Raw genomic sequence first — 17,424 nt, 5'->3', positions numbered from 1 at the left:
ATTTCCTATATAACATCATTAGTAATTGGAAAAATGGAACACTGCACTTGAACTACACACATTTAAAATGTATTCCTTGTTTATGCTGTGTTTTATTCTGTTCTTACAGTATAATGTTTATCTTGTATTGTTGTACAATCTGATGACATATGTTAAAGATGGTTAGCCTTTTAGCATCCAACCCAATGTTAACAATAGGTATTTCCAAGTGAAGGTTGTAATCACTAAATCTTACATTTAGAGCAAACTGAACAAAAAAGTAATAGTGCGCAAAAACTAAATCGTGACGTGATAAAGTGAAGGATAGGTGAAATAAATAAATAAATAACTTAACCTAAGATTGAGCGTCTGCAGCTGTGATGGAATGGGGGGGCTCAGGATCCCCCTGGAGCTAGCAAATGGATACAAAAAAGACACAGCGCACAACGCTCATAGTGCATTACAAGATATTATTGACATATATAATAAATGGGTGAGTAATGTGCGTACATCAAATGCAATAATTACGAGCAGTTTCGGGATATTTTACCCAACGCCTCCGGAGACCAGAATAGATGTCCTTGCAGGAGTGATGCTGCTGTCCTCGATATTGCAGGGTCCTATTGAAATTGGTGTACAACCTCTGCTGTTCCTTGCTCCCCTAAGCACAGGTAGGCTGGGAGATGCTGATTCCTGCAGTGCTTCAGCAGGGCAGTCTTTTGGCATCAGCTGGGCGCCAGCACTCTCCTCCGTGTGAAGCGCTTCCTGGATCGTGACGTCACCACGGGGGTTTCGGCGCCGCTCACAAACAGTCAAAGTCGCGTACTGGGGTGCTAGTATGAGGCTAGAACACTGGTAAACCTTGTCCTACGCGTTTCGAAACGGAACGTTTCTTCTTCAGGGACTAGTCCGTTTCGAAACGCGTAGGACAAGGTTTACCAGTGTTCTAGCCTCATACAAGCACCCCAGTACGCGACTTTGACTGTTTGTGAGCGGCGCCGAAACCCCCGTGGTGACGTCACGATCCAGGAAGCGCTTCACACGGAGGAGAGTGCTGGCGCCCAGCTGATGCCAAAAGACTGCCCTGCTGAAGCACTGCAGGAATCAGCATCTCCCAGCCTACCTGTGCTTAGGGGAGCAAGGAACAGCAGAGGTTGTACACCAATTTCAATAGGACCCTGCAATATCGAGGACAGCAGCATCACTCCTGCAAGGACATCTATTCTGGTCTCCGGAGGCGTTGGGTAAAATATCCCGAAACTGCTCGTAATTATTGCATTTGATGTACGCACATTACTCACCCATTTATTATATATGTCAATAATATCTTGTAATGCACTATGAGCGTTGTGCGCTGTGTCTTTTTTGTATCCATTTAGAGCAAATGCAGGGATACAAATAGGTTATGGCTGATATATTTTGGGTTAACCCACACTATGGGGCCTATGCAGAGAGCAGCGAATTTTAAAATTGGCGAATTTATTAAAAAGTAGCTTTTTTGGAGAGTTTTAATCTCCATATGCAGAAAAGTGCGAATTCTGCTATGTTTAACATGGATGCGTGTGGCGAGTTTAAATTGGCGAGATGCGCGCTTCAGAAATGTGTTAAAACAAATTCGCGCCTTTTTTTTTCCCTTTGCAATGGCCGCGAGCGGCAGTTTTTTTTGGCGAGGCAAAACGGAGACAATCGCTCCATTTTATTGGCGCGAACAGCCGCTAGATGCCGTTCGCGCCTCTCTGCATACGGATATTTTTTAAACTGGCGAGATTGCGGTTCTCGCCAGCCGCGAGGCGAGTTTTACAAATAGAAAAGAAAAATTGGCGCGTTTTTCGGAAATCTCCATTTTCTGCTGTTTTCTGCGCGATTATCTCCAAAAAATGGCGAATTTCGAAAATTCGCTGCTCTCTGCATAGGCCCCTATGAGTTCGTGTTTGTAGAAGAAAAGCGGGGGGAAAAAACTTCCTATGAAACTTGCTGTATATATATTGAAATGATAGTGAAAAGTTACATTGGTATGCAAACCCCAATCCTAATCGCATTAAACACAAAGCAATTCAAAAGCCCTTTTTAAAGCTAGACTTTAAGAATCATGTGACCCATGTCATTGTCTCTATTTTTTATCCTTCTCCTGTGCGTCTAGGAACAAGAATCGTAGGGTCATGGCCGTTTATATGACTCACTGTCACTATTACACTTGTGCTACTATTTTATACTGAAGGAAAGACACTCTTGCGCACTCCACCAAGAGCACATACATTCAGAAGCACTCCATGTTATTCTGAAAGTTTACATTCGATATTGTTTATAAATTAGAAAAACAGGTTATGATTCTTCATAGTAACCTATGGTAGACTTTCAATTTCCAAAATGGAAGCCTACCATAGGTAGGATAAACAGCAGAGTTGATATACAGTAGTTTAGAGAGTAGACGTGGAACAAAAGGGTATTTCTCGCACAGTATTCTAAAAAAAGAATAAGATATTTGTTTTTCCCTTTAGAATGCTACTTTTATTCCTAAAACAAACTTCAAACAATAAAACAAAATAAGGAATGGAGATTGAATAATGAAAATAACTACCCATTTTAAATTGTTCTTGTTCTTACAGTTTTTTTTTAAAGGCTCCTCCTGTCTTTCTGATTTTTGTTTTCTGGATAAATTTGTTTTGTCAAAGCTGCCCTGTTAATATACACTGTACTGTACGTTAATAAGGCTGCACAAATGCCCTGGAGGTACAGTACTGTATACAGTTATTGTTAGGAGCAAAAATCACTGTGAGAAACATAATGCAGGTTCTTAAATTGAAGGTGAAGCAACATTTCAAGTGACTTTGGAGGTCAGTCGCCTGTAAAGTTCAAACTGTCAGCCTCCTCTCAGTATGTCCTCCTATCAGTACAGTATGTCCAAACAGCAACAAATTATTTGTTCATGCTTCAGTATGATCAATATTCAACTAACCCATTCTCATCTGCAGTTTTATTTTCCTCTTGTGAAAAAGCACTTGGTTCCTAGATGCATTCTTTTTGAGGTCCACAGTGTTTTGAGCTTGAATTCCTTTGTAAATTTTTTTGGAACAGTGTTTTATTTGTACAGTATAAAGTGTTTTACCCAAAATGTTTTTAAAGCATATTTGACTTCAGAAACATGACTTTATTCATGTCTTCTGGGCTAAGAAGTCTCCTCCTTTTGATTAGCAAGGTTTGTTCACACATATTTACACATTCACTCCTGGCTCCAACAGCAGGAACAGCTAGCAGCCAGAAGGCAAGTTTGGATAGTTTTGTATGCTTTTGGGTAACAGATGACCAGTACTGGAAGAGGTCAGGCGTAACTTGGAATAGGGGCTCTTGCAAATAGTCATAGACTTCATTTTTTCCCAAGCGATCATCATCCTGAACTTTGGTTGTCTCTACAGCTTGCCTAGGTTTCTTAGTGGGTGTCTCAAACTCAGCCTCTTCTGCACTGTCTCTGACCTCGTTGATTAATTCACAGACTTTGCCGATAATTTCTTCATGTTGGTATGGTGGAACAGGCCGTAGTTTTTGCTGAGGGTCTAAAATCATTGCTACTTTATGCGCAGAATCAACCTTGAAGTTTTCTTTCAAAGCTTCAAGAAAGAGGTGGCAAAGCTTACTGATAACTCCAGCATCGTTTGCTTTTGACGTGAAGAGTTTCTCCAGCTTCACATAGGTTGGCAGCACAAGCTGTAGGGTGGGTTTGCTTTCGTTGCTGAGCTCTATCACAGCTTGCTTTACAGGAGCTAGAATGGCAGCTAAGTTGCTCAGTAAATGCTTGTTTAGATTTTGTATGATGTTCAGCTTTTTTGCACGGCTATAGAATTCACAGATTTGCTCGTACCGTTCATGCACGAGCAGGAGGGAGTCGGTCACAGAGTTCCAGCAGGGAGGTGGAGAAGTTTCTTCCAAGGAGCCAAAAGTTTCCTTTGAGATGCCAGTTGACCCAGCAAGTTCCTCTGAGACGTTCAAGAGCTCGATTACTTCATGCATATTGCGGGCTTGCAGCGTGCGCTTGTTCAGCACGCTTTGTACCACTGAGTTCAAGGAGCAGGCTGAGCAACGCAGACAAGTCCCAGCCTTAGAGAAAGCAGAAGAATTGACTTTGCAGTCGGTGACATACACTGTCCTGATCTCCGACATAACAAACTCAGAGAGGACATTCTGAACCCACTGATGGATAAACTCTCCGCTATCTCGACTGTCCACATCCTTGATCCCCAAGACATACCGTTTTATTTGGTTGCACTCTGCCTGATATGCAGTAAGTATGTAACAGGAGTCAGAACCTACACTCTGTGAATGACAAGTAACACCAATCCCCAAGCAGACATTACTCCCCAGGGCACACGTGACTTTCACTTTCACTTGGTTGTACATGCGGGGTAAATGCTTCAGAGCGAGGGTATTCATGTTTCCGAGGATTTCATTTACGGAGAACGATCCATAGCGAGCTCCAGTGTCAACGAGGGTCTGCGCTAGTTTGATGAAGTCCTTGCCGTTTATCACGCTCAGGGCTCCCAGGTCAGCACACATTACCCTCAGTAGCCTTTCAGCAATGTGCTGCCGTTCTTTTTCAGGTAGTGAATTGTTAATAGATGCCGTTGCTGCTGCTACAAAAGAGAAAAACAATGACAAAAAGAAGTTTAAAAAGGATCAAATCCTTAACATTTCCTACAGTTCTTTACAAATAAGCAATAGCCCCATGGATTAACCACAGTAGGAAGTAGAGCGCACGGCCAAGAGAGTGGGGTAAAAAAGTGCATCCAAAAATGAGCTTTATTCGTCCATTAAAAAGGGAGGTCGGACTATCCTACATGTTTCATGCAATAGCACTTTATTACCTTATTACCTTGATAAAGTGCTATTGCACGAAACATGTAGGAGGATTGTCCGACCTCCGTTTTTAATGGACGAATAAAGCTCATTTTTGGATGCACTTTTTGACCCCACTCTCTTGGCTGTGCGCTATACTTCCTATTGCGCTTGCCTTCAGTTCATCACTAGCAGCACGCTTACACAAGGCACAGGATGGTGGCATCTCTAACATGTGAGTACACTTATAATTGTTCAACTCGTGTGGTTCAATAGTGGTCCTGGGACTATCCCAATGAGGTATTGAGGAGTGGGCTTATACCCCCTTACTCTTTCCCTTCATGGTTATATTTGGTCCCTTTTAAGGACTCCATACCATCTGGGAGTTGTTTTCAGAAGAATACTCACCATCTAATTATTGTTGGCCCCATACCCTGTGCCTTGGATCATTCTCTAATTTTTAGAATGCTTTACAGTGATTCGGCGCCAGAGCGCGTATATCACGAAACTTTCTACATCCCCACGGATTAAAACCCGGAGAAAGAACTGTGCATTATTCATTATAAGTTGTAAAGTTTAGGTCTCTTCTCCCAATTGAAATACTGTAGGTCAAAAGATTGAAAACAACGTTTGTTCACTTTCTGCTGAGTGAATGGATATCTGCAGAAAACAAGATACATTAAACTGATATCTAATAAGACACTGATTTACAATAGCTCGTACTATGCACATCTTTAACCCAGGCTGTGCCGAAATATCTGTGTAATATAGCAGGCATAAGCTTAAAGGGGTGCATGAAGCAAAAAGTGACACGCTGTGGTCATTTGAATGTCATTACCCAGAATCCCCGGCTATAGTGGAAGCACTGTATGCTGGGAGATAATGGGGACAGGCAGAGTTTTGGACCTGGCTGAGATGTGAAAGTGCTCACAAGTGATATTTTTAGTATCTCCTGCTTTAATTGAGATCATAGGTTCAGTGTGATGTGCATAGCCCGCGGGAGCGTACGGACTCCCTATGAAGAATGATCATTTATGGAGTTACGGTGGCGTAAGTATAGAGCGTGAGTACACTTGCGCTATATTAACTATTACCGTGCAGAATCTACACAAAAAAACGTACATAGATTGCGTTATTATAGTGGGAAACGTGACAAAAAAAATGCTTTCAACATGGTGGGGCAGTTTTGACACGATTTACCATGCAGCAAATGTGATAATTTGCCTAAAACGTCTCCGGTGCGGTTAAAATTGGAGCTGCTACAGTACATCTGTACGATGTGTTATAATAAAGATAGGCTGCAAACTAAAACGTGGTTAAAAACACACAGGCTTCAACAAACACCTTTGCTAGAAGAAAACAAACACAAAGGAAGCAAGTGCCCTGGTGGCTGGCCAAAAAAACAACATTTTGTAAATAATGTCACAATCTGTATGGCTTCTCTAACACAATGTTACCACACTTACAGCAAACATTTGGTGGCTTTTATTTCTTTAGAAATGAAGCAGAACCCCTTTCTTTGTGATCTCTGTATGGGGGAGTGATTTAAGTATTTCCCCAGCTCTTACCAATAAAGGGAAACGGGTGGGAGAGAGGGGCAGTGCAAACTTGTTGAACAAACAGTGACAACACACAACAAGGAGAAGCCAGAGCAAGACAACCCCCCCCCCCCTTGTCAGGTTTAAATTAACAAAGTATGTATTTAAAAATACTTGATAGTCATTTGGTATAAAATGCATCAATCAAAAAGATATACCCCTTGAACATGTCACTGTTACATTTTGGTCCTAGAAGGATGCACCTGTAAAGGTTACAGTTTTAGATTTAATCAGTGGATCCTGTGCAATGACTTAATTGCAGGCGTATTACAGCTTGTATGTATGTATGTAAGTATATCTTTATGTATATAGCGCTATCCAGGTACATAGAGCTTTACAATACACGTGACATAACATTATAACACAATGGGAATAAGCGCTTCAGACAAAACAATAGGAGTCCCTTCCCTGAAGAGCTTACAATCTAAGGGGTAAGTGGGGAGAACTTACACAGACAGTAGGAGGGTGTTCTGGTAAGCGCGTCTGCAGGGGGCCAAGGTCAGTATATATGAGATGTATAGTATCAGCCAGCAGAGCTACCCATATGCTGCGTTAAAGAGGTGTGTTTTATGCAAGGTCCTAAAGGGGGAAAGAGAGAGTTCTAGTTGAATATTTGGAGGAAAGGTATTCTACAGGTGTGGGACCGTAAGTGAGAAAATTTTTAGGCACGAGGGGATCTTTAGATACACAAGGGGTAGACAGAAGACATCCTTGAGCAATACACAAGAGGTGTGTAGCAAGAAATTAGGCCTGAGATTTAAGGCGGGGCAGAGGAGTGTATAGTCTTAAAAGAGAGAGGGTGAGTTTTGAAAGTAATACAGGATTTAATAGGAAGCCAGGAGAGGGATTTCAGCAGGAGAGATGCTGACACAGATTTAAGAGAGAGTAAAGTGATTCACGCAGCAGCATTTAGGATAGATTGTAGGGGAGACAGGTAGGAAGGCCGGACAGTAGAAGGTTACAATATTCGAGATGGGAGAGAATAAGGGTCTATGTTAAAGTTTTAGCAGCAGACCAACAGAGGAAAGGCAATACCTTTGCAATGTTACGGAGGAAAAATTGACAGGTTTTAGCTATATTGTGAATGTGAGAGGAGAATGTAAGTGAGGAGTCAAATATGACCCCCAGGCAGCGTGCTTGTGGTACTGGTTGTATGATAGTGCTGCCAACAGCAATGTAGAAGGGCACAGTAGGGCCAGGCTTGGGAGGAAGTATGAGGAGCTCTGTCTTGGACATGTAAAGATTGAGTCGGCAGCGGGCCATCCCGGATGATATAGTGGAGAGACATTCAGAGGCTTTGTTCTGTACAGCATGTGTACAGGCGGGGGTTAAAAGGTAAATTTGTGTGTCATCAGCATAGAGGTGTAACTCTATTCCTACAGGTAATAGGAATTGCACCGGCCCTAAAACCGTATGTACTGAATATCCCATAGTACGGGTATGTTAATAAATTGAGGAGGTGTTGGTTTTGATATACAAATGCAAGTTTATCCTGCCAAGGCCATTTAAACAAAATAATTTATCTTCACGTGTCCTCTCAAAGTGTACACGCTGCCTGCATTAGTAGCTGCAAAAATACATCTCTTTACAAAAAGTAAAACGTGAGCACAGGAAAGCCACGTCAGGCTCTTTCATGTTCCTGTCCTCAGCTTACCACTGGAAATACAGTAGTGAGACTGCATTACTGGAATGCATACCTACATTAGCGTATGCTTTACACTACACGTAGTCATTTAAACAAATCTTTCCTGGTATGTTCATTAAAAAAATAAAGCGTTTATATTAAAAGAAGAGGTAAAGAGTAGGGCACAGCAGCCCATGGAATTATTTGGCTAAATACATTTTCATTTTGCAAGACCGCAGTGCCCCACATGATGGGCAGAAAATGTCGTAGGCCACTCAAACGGTTAATACATTTCATTATATCCTGTCAAAAATGGCAAAGACCTCAATACATTTACACTAAAAGGAACAAAATGAAAATCAATCTGAGTACATTTTACTCCACAACTGTCTTGGCACATAGACACGGCGAACTACCATAACCATGCCGTCTGATTCTTAAAGATCAGCTCAGTGTTTATTGAAGAATTTGTGGTTAATCAAACACAGAATGGAACGGAGCTATTCATGTCAGAGAAGTAAGTAGATTTGCAATCCATAGCCCGCTGCTCCTGCTAACGGGAAGTGAAACGCGGGCATTATATTAAAGGCATACATACTGTTATTGGTGTTGTTTCTTTGGGGCTGTGGTTTCCAGTTTTCTTCAACAGGTGGTAACGATCTAGACTGGTTTGTGGCAATGTTGTTTTCATTGTCAGCTGACAGAAAAGTTGCGTAAAAAAAGAAAGAAAAGAGGTTTGGTTGTGAGCCCCTTAGTTTACACATCAGCACTAAGATCTATAGCGGAGGTAAAAAAAACAAACTACAAAAAAAACACCCAACCGGTTTTTAGACATGTTCTGTATCATTTTAAAATACGTATCTGATTTTTTTTAAAGCATAAGGTTTTAACCACTGTGATTAGTTAACTTTGGTCCAAAGTGGGACTGTACAGTATCTTTCCAAGAGTTTGAGATTAGAAAAATGCAGGTCAATGTATGCTGCACTACATATACAGTATGTGACAATGTATGCTGCACTACATATATGTGACAATGTATGCTGCACTACATATATGTGACAATGTATGCTGCACTACATATATGTGACAATGTATGCTGCACTACATATACAGTATGTGACAATGTATGCTGCACTACATATGTGACAATGTATGCTGCACTACATATATGTGACAATGTATGCTGCACTACATATATGTGACAATGTATGCTGCACTACATATATGTGACAATCTATGCTGCACTACATATATGAAACAATGTATGCCTCACTACATATGAGACCATGTATGCTGCACTACATATACAGTATGTGACTATGTATGCTGCACTACATATATGTGACAATGTATGCTGCACTACATATATGTGACAATGTATGCTGCACTACATATATGTGACAATCTATGCTGCACTACATATATAAGACAATGTATGCTGCACTACATATACAGTATGACAATGTATGCTGCACTACATATATGTGACAATGTATGCTGCACTACATATATGTGACAATGTATGCTGCACTACATATATGTGACAATCTATGCTGCACTACATATATGAGACAATGTATGCTGCACTACATATACAGTATGACAATGTATGCTGCACTACATATACAGTATGTGACAATGTATGCTGCACTACATATATGTGACAATGTATGCTGCACTACATATATGTGACAATGTATGCTGCACTACATATATGTGACAATCTATGCTGCACTACATATATGAGACAATGTATGCTGCACAACATATACAGTATGACAATGTATGCTGCACTACATATACAGTATGTGACAATGTATGCTGCACTACATATATGTGACAATGTATGCTGCACTACATATATGTGACAATGTATGCTGCACTACATATATGAGACAATGTATGCTGCACTACATATGAGACCATGTATGCTGCACTACATATACAGTATGTGACAATGTATGCTGCACTACATATGTGACAATGTATGCTGCACTACATATATGAGACAATGTATACTGCACTACATATGAGACCATGTATGCTGCACTATATATACAGTATGTGACAATGTATGCTGCACTACATATATGTGACAATGTATGCTGCACTACATATATGTGACAATGTATGCTGCACTACATATATGAGACAATGTATGTTGTACTACATATGAGACCATGTATGCTGCACTACATATACAGTATGTGACAATGTATGCTGCACTACATATAGAGTATGTGACAATGTATGCTGCACTACATATATGTGACAATGTATGCTGCACTACATATATGAGACGTCCCGATGAGTAGACTAAATGAAGCCTGAACTTCTGCAGGAAGTTTTTTGGTGCAACACGATTGCAGATCGTCTTTGTCTGTAACAAATGAAGGTGAGATACTATGGAAACTCTAGTATTCAGACGCTTGATCTGGCATGTCATTTATAAAATGTCAGAGAGTGAAGGTGCGCTCAGTGAGTAAAGACACTGACTCTGAAAACAATGACACGGAGTGTGAATCAGGGGAACCTGGTTTCAATCCCGGTATCATTTATTGTGTCCCTGGCAAGTCACTTTCTCTCTCTCGGCCTCAGGCACCAAGCACATAGATTGTAAACTCATCTGAGCAGGGACTGTGTCTGTAAAAAATCCTATGTACAATGCTGGTTAACGCAAGGTATATGGTAATTGTGAAACGCTTTGCGTCCAACTGGGAGAAACGCGCTGTATGAAATAGTTATTATTACACTAAGATTCACGAGCAGAAGGAATAGCTTAGTAGTAACATCTGAAGCACATTTGAGCATTCACACAGCGCTGTACATATAATTTTGCAGTCCAAATTTAAAAAAATATTTTCTGTAGGGAAAACTCTATATGTGTGGCAAGCACAAAATTCAAAATGTTTCTAAAACCTGTTGCTTTTTCCTTCGCAATATCACAAAGATATACTTGTACCTCTGTTGCTCGACTGCTAAAACTCTGACACGGGCCCTCATTCTCTCCCGTCTTGATTACTGTAACCTCCTGCTGTTCGGCCTTCCTGCCTCCCACCTGATTCCCCTACAATCTATCCTAAACGCTGCTGCCAGAATCGCTCTACTCTTTCCGAGATCTGTCTCCGCGTCTCCCCTCCTGAAATCCCTCTCCTGGCTTCCGATCAAATCCCGCATCTCACACACAATTCTCCTCCTCACTTTTAAAGCTTTACACTCTTCTGCTCCTCCTTACATCTCACCCCTAATTTCTCGTTATGCACCATCCCAACTCTTGTGTTCTTCTCAAGGATGCCTTCTTTGCACCCCCTTTGTATCTAAAGCCTTCTCCCGCCTTGAACCTTTTTCGCTGACTGCTCCGCACTCTGGAATGCCCTTCCCTTCAATACCCGACTAGCACCCTCTCTATCCACCTTTAAGACCCACCTTAAGACACACTTGCTTAAAGAAGCATATGACTAGCACTGTGGATAATACTGGACACATGATACATGATACATATAGCTTGGCCCCCTGCAGATGCACTTACCAGAACGCCCTCCTACTGTCTCTGTATGTTCTCCCTACCTACCAATTAGATTGTAAGCTCCTCGGTGCAGGGACTCCTCTTCCTTAATGTTACTTTTATGTCTGAAGCACTTATTCCCATTACCTGTTATTTATATTATCTGTTATTTATTTGATTACCCCGTGTATTACTACTGTGAAGCGCTATGTACATTAATGGCGCTATATAAATAAAGACATACAATACAATACAATATTAAAAGCAATGAAGCAGAGTTCCCCAAATTAGATACAAAATAGAACTCTACTCACAAGTTTCATAATGCACGGTCTTCCATTTATTTATTCTGTCAGGTGATTGTGTTATAATTTTGCATACCACATGAGTCCCTGCCCCAAAGAGCTTACACTCTAATTTTAATGCCTGCTGTTCAGGGAGATGAGGTGTCTTGCTAAAGGTCAGAAGGAAAGCTAACACTGGGATTCAAACATGCTTAAAATGGTGTTCTTACTACTAAGCTATTTCTTCTGCCCATGAATCTTGGTGTAGTTCACTCTCTGTGCTATATAAGAAAAAATACATGAATATTATAAGCTGTAAAAGAATTGGAAATTCCAAAAGGAATGAAGACCATGTGTTCTTCCGTCTTCCCCTTACACTCAAAGCTTGATAATATGCCAAAAATATTCATAAAAGTATCTGACAATGATGGCACAAAACGCGTGAGGAGCACACAGTTGCAAGTTTGGTTTTCTACTCATGTACAGTAATGCGTGTACATTTTAATATCAGATGAAAATAAAGACATGCTTTCATAAAGATTTGTTGGATGCTCCATCTATTTGACAGATTTTCAAGTTTTCAAAATTATTGTAAGCCACCTGGCTTCTGCTTCGTCTGAAACAGTAGAAATGGCTTCTTCTCCCGGTGCATTTAATTGTTAAATGTTTTACCAGGAAGTACTACAGTACATTGAGAGTTACCTCTCGTTTTCAAGTATGTCCTGGGCACAGAGTTATGATGATAGATACTGTACATGGTTAGACATACACGGTTACATTAGGTGAACAGGGATATATATATAGTAGATTTGTCAAACACTGTACTATATATATATATATATATATATATATATATATATATATATATATATATATATATAGTACAGTGGTTGACAAATCACCAAAAAATCTACTCGCCACCTAGTACCAAACGTGTGCTGCTTGGGCCAATATTTACTCGCCCGGGGGTTAAATCCACTCGCCCGGGGCGAGCAAATGTATAGGTTTGTCGAACACTGTATATATATATATATATATATATATATATATATATATATATATATATATATAGTTCGACACCCCTGCTCTAATGATTTAAGTCATAAATTATGTCAAAAATTAAATATAGCTGCCCCTATAACAAAAACAAACGTAGCTTTTTTTTATTTTTACCTTTGCCTTCTTTTTGCATAGTTTTTAGTGGGCTAATGCATCTTATAACATTTGTATGCTTGGTATACACGCAGCTTACAATACGTTCATGGGGTAAGTTATAAACTATCTTACAGTCTACAGGGCAGGCACCTTTATATGTATCATTAATGTTACAGCTTTTAAGTAGAACTTGGCAAGTGGGGAAGGATAGAAAATATATACAGCAGTTATAATCTGTGTCTATACTAATGTAACATCAACCAGTGCTCATGTTCGCAAGAAAAATAATAATCCAAAACATGAAAAGCTAATCTAAAATGAAAATGCTTTATTGACAAGAAAAATACACCATTTCTTACCAGCATGAGATTGCATGTGTTCTAGGAGGTTATTATAAAACTGGAACTGAATACCACATGCACCACATGTGTAGGGTTCTGAAAGAAAACAAGTAATGAGATTGATATATATATATATATAAATATATATATATATATATATATATATATACACACAGAGAGAGATATAATTTCTCACAACCTGATCATTCCATAAATGATTTAAAAATCAAAATCGTCAATGGAATGTTTAAACGCACCCAAGAACGGAAAACATTTGAACTCAGAAGGATAAGACTCTTTGACACCAAAACAAGAGGACTTAATGCGGATATAGGGTTTCTCACACACTATCACAATTGTTTGTAATTATCCTGCCTGTCTCTCTGCCAATGTTCTTATACACAACTCCCCCTCCCTCCCTCACAGCTGCCCCTTCCCCCTCCATGCTGTTACTTGTCACTGTTTTATTACCCTCCAACGTGGGCTGGAGGGGGACGCGCCGTGGCTAGCGCTCGCAAACCTTGTTCCCCCTGCGCCTACCTTCCACCCCGGGCAGCAACCACAAGGACTGGGGGCAGGAGGGGGGGCAGGAAACGCTGCAAATGCTGCCTGTGGACCCGCTTCCAACGTGGGACAGAGGGGAAGCACCATGGCGAGTCCATGCCTGCTGACCTGGCTCCCCCCGCGCCAGCTTCCTGCCCCGGGCAGCAGCCACGGGGAACAGGGGCCGGGGGGGAACCAAACACTCCCGCGGGAATTAGCCAGCCATTCTCGCCCACTCCAAGCCTACCTACTGCCCCGGGCAGTGTGTACATACACATACACACACACACACACACACACACACACACACACACACACACGTAGATACTGTATGTAAGAAAGCAAGCTCTGGAAATGACAATTTTAGATTGAAACAGATTGCGCTGAAAACCTTAATTAGTTAAAGTTATGTAGTCAATAAAAAATTCAAAATTTTGGGAAAAATGAATATATAAAAATATATAAACATATAGCATGCAACATTAATCACAGTAATTTTATTAGTGTCAATGTGCTAAAATACAAACATTTAAATAAGAGAAGTAAAATATACAAATCTATACAATTAAATTAGATACACAAATGACATGAACGAGAATATAAGGAAATGTAACCCTGCAAACTGACGTCTAGAGCTCCCTAGGGGGCTATTCCATACAAATATAAAACAGAAGTCCTTAGGCACATGGGGAAAAAAGGGAAGAAGAGAAAATATAGTATTGTTAATACAATTTGTGATTAATGAAATAGTGGTGAGATATGCACTCACAATCTTATATGTGACAGTTGCTCAAAGGGTTCATTTTTTCCTTCCAGGTGTCTTCTTCTGGGATTCTACAATCTCGTTGCAGATCTCCTTATTCAACATGAAAAGGAAAAAAGCCAAAAAGAGTACAACAATTTATTTATTAACATTCAAATAAAAGAGTACCACTCACAACAATCATTCGCTTGTTTGCTTTTGTATCAAGAGAAATATCCGAGTAGTGTCAGTGAGTCTGTGGGGCGGAAGGGGACAGGTGATAACTGTTCTGGTGTCTGTTGTTTCTCTGGTCGCACATCCTTTCCTCTCTCCTCCAGATGACATCACGCCTCTTGCCTGTCAGGCCAAAATTCACCAAACGCGTTTTGCTTTTGCTTCCTCAGGGGTTGCTTCACGTAGGGTTCCAATACCATCTTAAATATTTCTTGGTTAAATCTTTCTTTTCCAAATGACAATTTGTTTCCTATTCCAATTAAAGACATCCGTGATCATATATGGGGCTGGATATATGCATGTGTAATTAAAACATATATAATTTATTAATAGTATTAAGAACAGTTAAAACCATCATACAACCTAAATATATTCACCGTGTTCTGTCTTATATGCACGTATATACTATGTGCAGTAGGAAATTGTTTTTATTTTTCATTATGTATCTTTTTTTCCCCCTAAAACCTCAATTTAATGACAGAGATGTAAAAACAATACATAAAGAAAACTATTTAGTCAATTATTGGGATTCTATGTTAAGCAACTTGAGGAAGCGAAAAGTGTTGGGTGAATTTTGGCCTGACTAGGCTTCCGTAATTATCCAAAGCAAGAGGCATGATGTAATCTGGAGAGAGGAAATGCTGCGTGTTCGGAGAAACAAGACACAACAGATCTGTCCTCATCCACTGCAGCCTCATGGACACTACTCAGATATTTCTCTAGATGCAAAAAGAGACAACTGAATAATTGTAGTGAATAATACTCTTTTACTTGAATGGTGAGCTGCAATGAGATCGTGGGGTTCCTGAAGAATACACCTGGAAGTAACGAAGATTAATCAAAGGTTTGAAATCTTTTTAAATGGAAAAGTATACAAGCAAATGCCAAACAAGTTAATACAAGCAGAGCATGTAATCCTGGGAGAAATCTGATTGCAATTACTGGGGACATAATTGGCAAATGTTTTATTGGGGTCCCGTCTCCCCCTAGATTCTATATATACCTATAGCTTCAGCTTAGTTAGTGGCTCTGTATTTTGAAGCTAGTAGTAATTTATGACCCAGACAAAAGGTTGTGGAACAAAAACTTCTCGCTGCAAAAGTTCCATGTAACGTAGGACATGGCAGAACGTAGCATTGTGGGGCACCAACATATAGTGGGAGTAGGGGGAAGTGGGTAAACAAATAGTAAGAAAACAATGACAAGGCAGTGCCATGGAGCCAAAGAATGAAGATATCGGTCAATGGCGTCCAAAGCAGCAAAGATCTAATGGAAAGGAAGAGGTTGCATGACTATGCCGTAAGGGTCACTAGTGAATTTAGTGAGTGTGGTCTCATCAAAATGGTTACAATGAAAACCAGATGCAAGTAAATGAATAGTGTTGAAAGTATACTATGTAGTCTGGTTTTACATATTTCTTATTCCTCATCTAAATACATGCCTATTTCAATGCCATAAAATTTACATACCAAAAAGGTAAACTTAACCCTACGGGGCAAGAACACGATACAACAGAACAAATGCTGTTTTAATACTGTAAGAGGTGATGCAATATTGATTTTCCATTGGCTCTTATTTACCAATGGGAAGACAGCCAACACACCTTAAAGGCCAATTCCAAGAATTAAGCACCGCCAATGCCAGGGACGAGGTGTGATAATCATTTGTCAATGTTGAACATAATTAAAACATATTGAAAACAGAGCCTTAAGGCACATTTCTAATGATGATATCTAAGGTTTACATTGGAACATTATTATTAATACATTCAAAATAAATCCCTGACCCAGATAAACTGCGACTCTTCTTTAATTACACTTCAGCAAGAAAAATGCTAACGTGTCAGAGGGCGAAGAAAAAAATTAACGCTCTTTTTACTTAATTATGCAGCATTTCTTCCATTTAATTTACACAGGTGTTTTATATAAACATTCTTCATGTTTTACAGTAATATTGGTGCAAAAATATGAAACGGTGAAAGAACATATGCTTTATTTATATAATGCTCCTATCATCTACAGCAGCGGTGTGCAAACTGGGGGGTGTGCCCCCCCCCCCCCCCGACTGCAGGGGGCGCGGGTTTACAGAGGCCCCGCGTGCTTCCTGAATGCACTTAAATTAAATGCTGGGGAAGCGGCGAAGGCTTCTGTAAACCTCACTTCCGTTGGCTCCAGCGGCTTCTTAGACACGTCGCCATGGCAACGTGACGTCATGATGCCGAAGCAACAGGGGGGTACTGCCGGCATGGGGGCGCAGGGAAAAAAGTTTGCACTCGCCTGACCTACATCATAGATTACTTTTAAAAAAACTGTTGGTATCATTTCTTTTTGTTGAGTAAAATCATAGGCTCCCACTGTTATAAATAAGTAAATAAAGGAAGTATAAACATTACTAAAATTCGAAGAAATAAAAATCAAATAAAAGTTTGTTGTCGTTGTCTATAATGTATATTTATTCAGCGTGACAACAATGTTTGAATAATTATTTATCTTTAGATTAAATACAATAGATTGTTTTAGTTATGTCATATTTCACCTATTTTGCTAGACAGTAGAAATGGAATTTTCAGCAGCTAAGGCAATGAAGCTGCTT

General features: G+C 40.1%; 1 protein-coding gene across 18 annotated transcripts in view; it reads right to left on the bottom strand.

The window, feature by feature from the left end:
* Nucleotides 1-1,342: 1,342 nt before the first annotated feature.
* ZNF618 (zinc finger protein 618) overlaps nucleotides 1,343-17,424 on the bottom strand; it is a 220,358-nt gene continuing 204,276 nt past the window's right edge. For 9 of the 18 annotated variants that reach the window (XM_075579283.1, XM_075579292.1, XM_075579287.1 and 6 more), the window contains 3 exons: nucleotides 13,332-13,409; nucleotides 8,627-8,725; nucleotides 1,345-4,604 (listed from right to left, as the gene is read on the bottom strand). In XM_075579283.1, coding sequence (XP_075435398.1) covers nucleotides 3,097-4,604; nucleotides 8,627-8,725; nucleotides 13,332-13,409 — 1,685 coding nt within the window. In that variant the 3' untranslated portion in view covers nucleotides 1,345-3,096. Of the gene's footprint in view, nucleotides 4,605-8,626; nucleotides 8,726-13,331; nucleotides 13,410-17,424 lie in introns of all 18 variants that reach the window. The other 9 variants (XM_075579289.1, XM_075579290.1, XM_075579291.1 and 6 more) reach the window with 3 other exon arrangements.

This window comes from Ascaphus truei, chromosome 21 (genome assembly GCF_040206685.1).
Source record: "Ascaphus truei isolate aAscTru1 chromosome 21, aAscTru1.hap1, whole genome shotgun sequence".
Lineage (NCBI taxonomy): Eukaryota > Metazoa > Chordata > Amphibia > Anura > Ascaphidae > Ascaphus > Ascaphus truei.
This window is presented reverse-complemented; position numbering and strand designations above follow the sequence as displayed.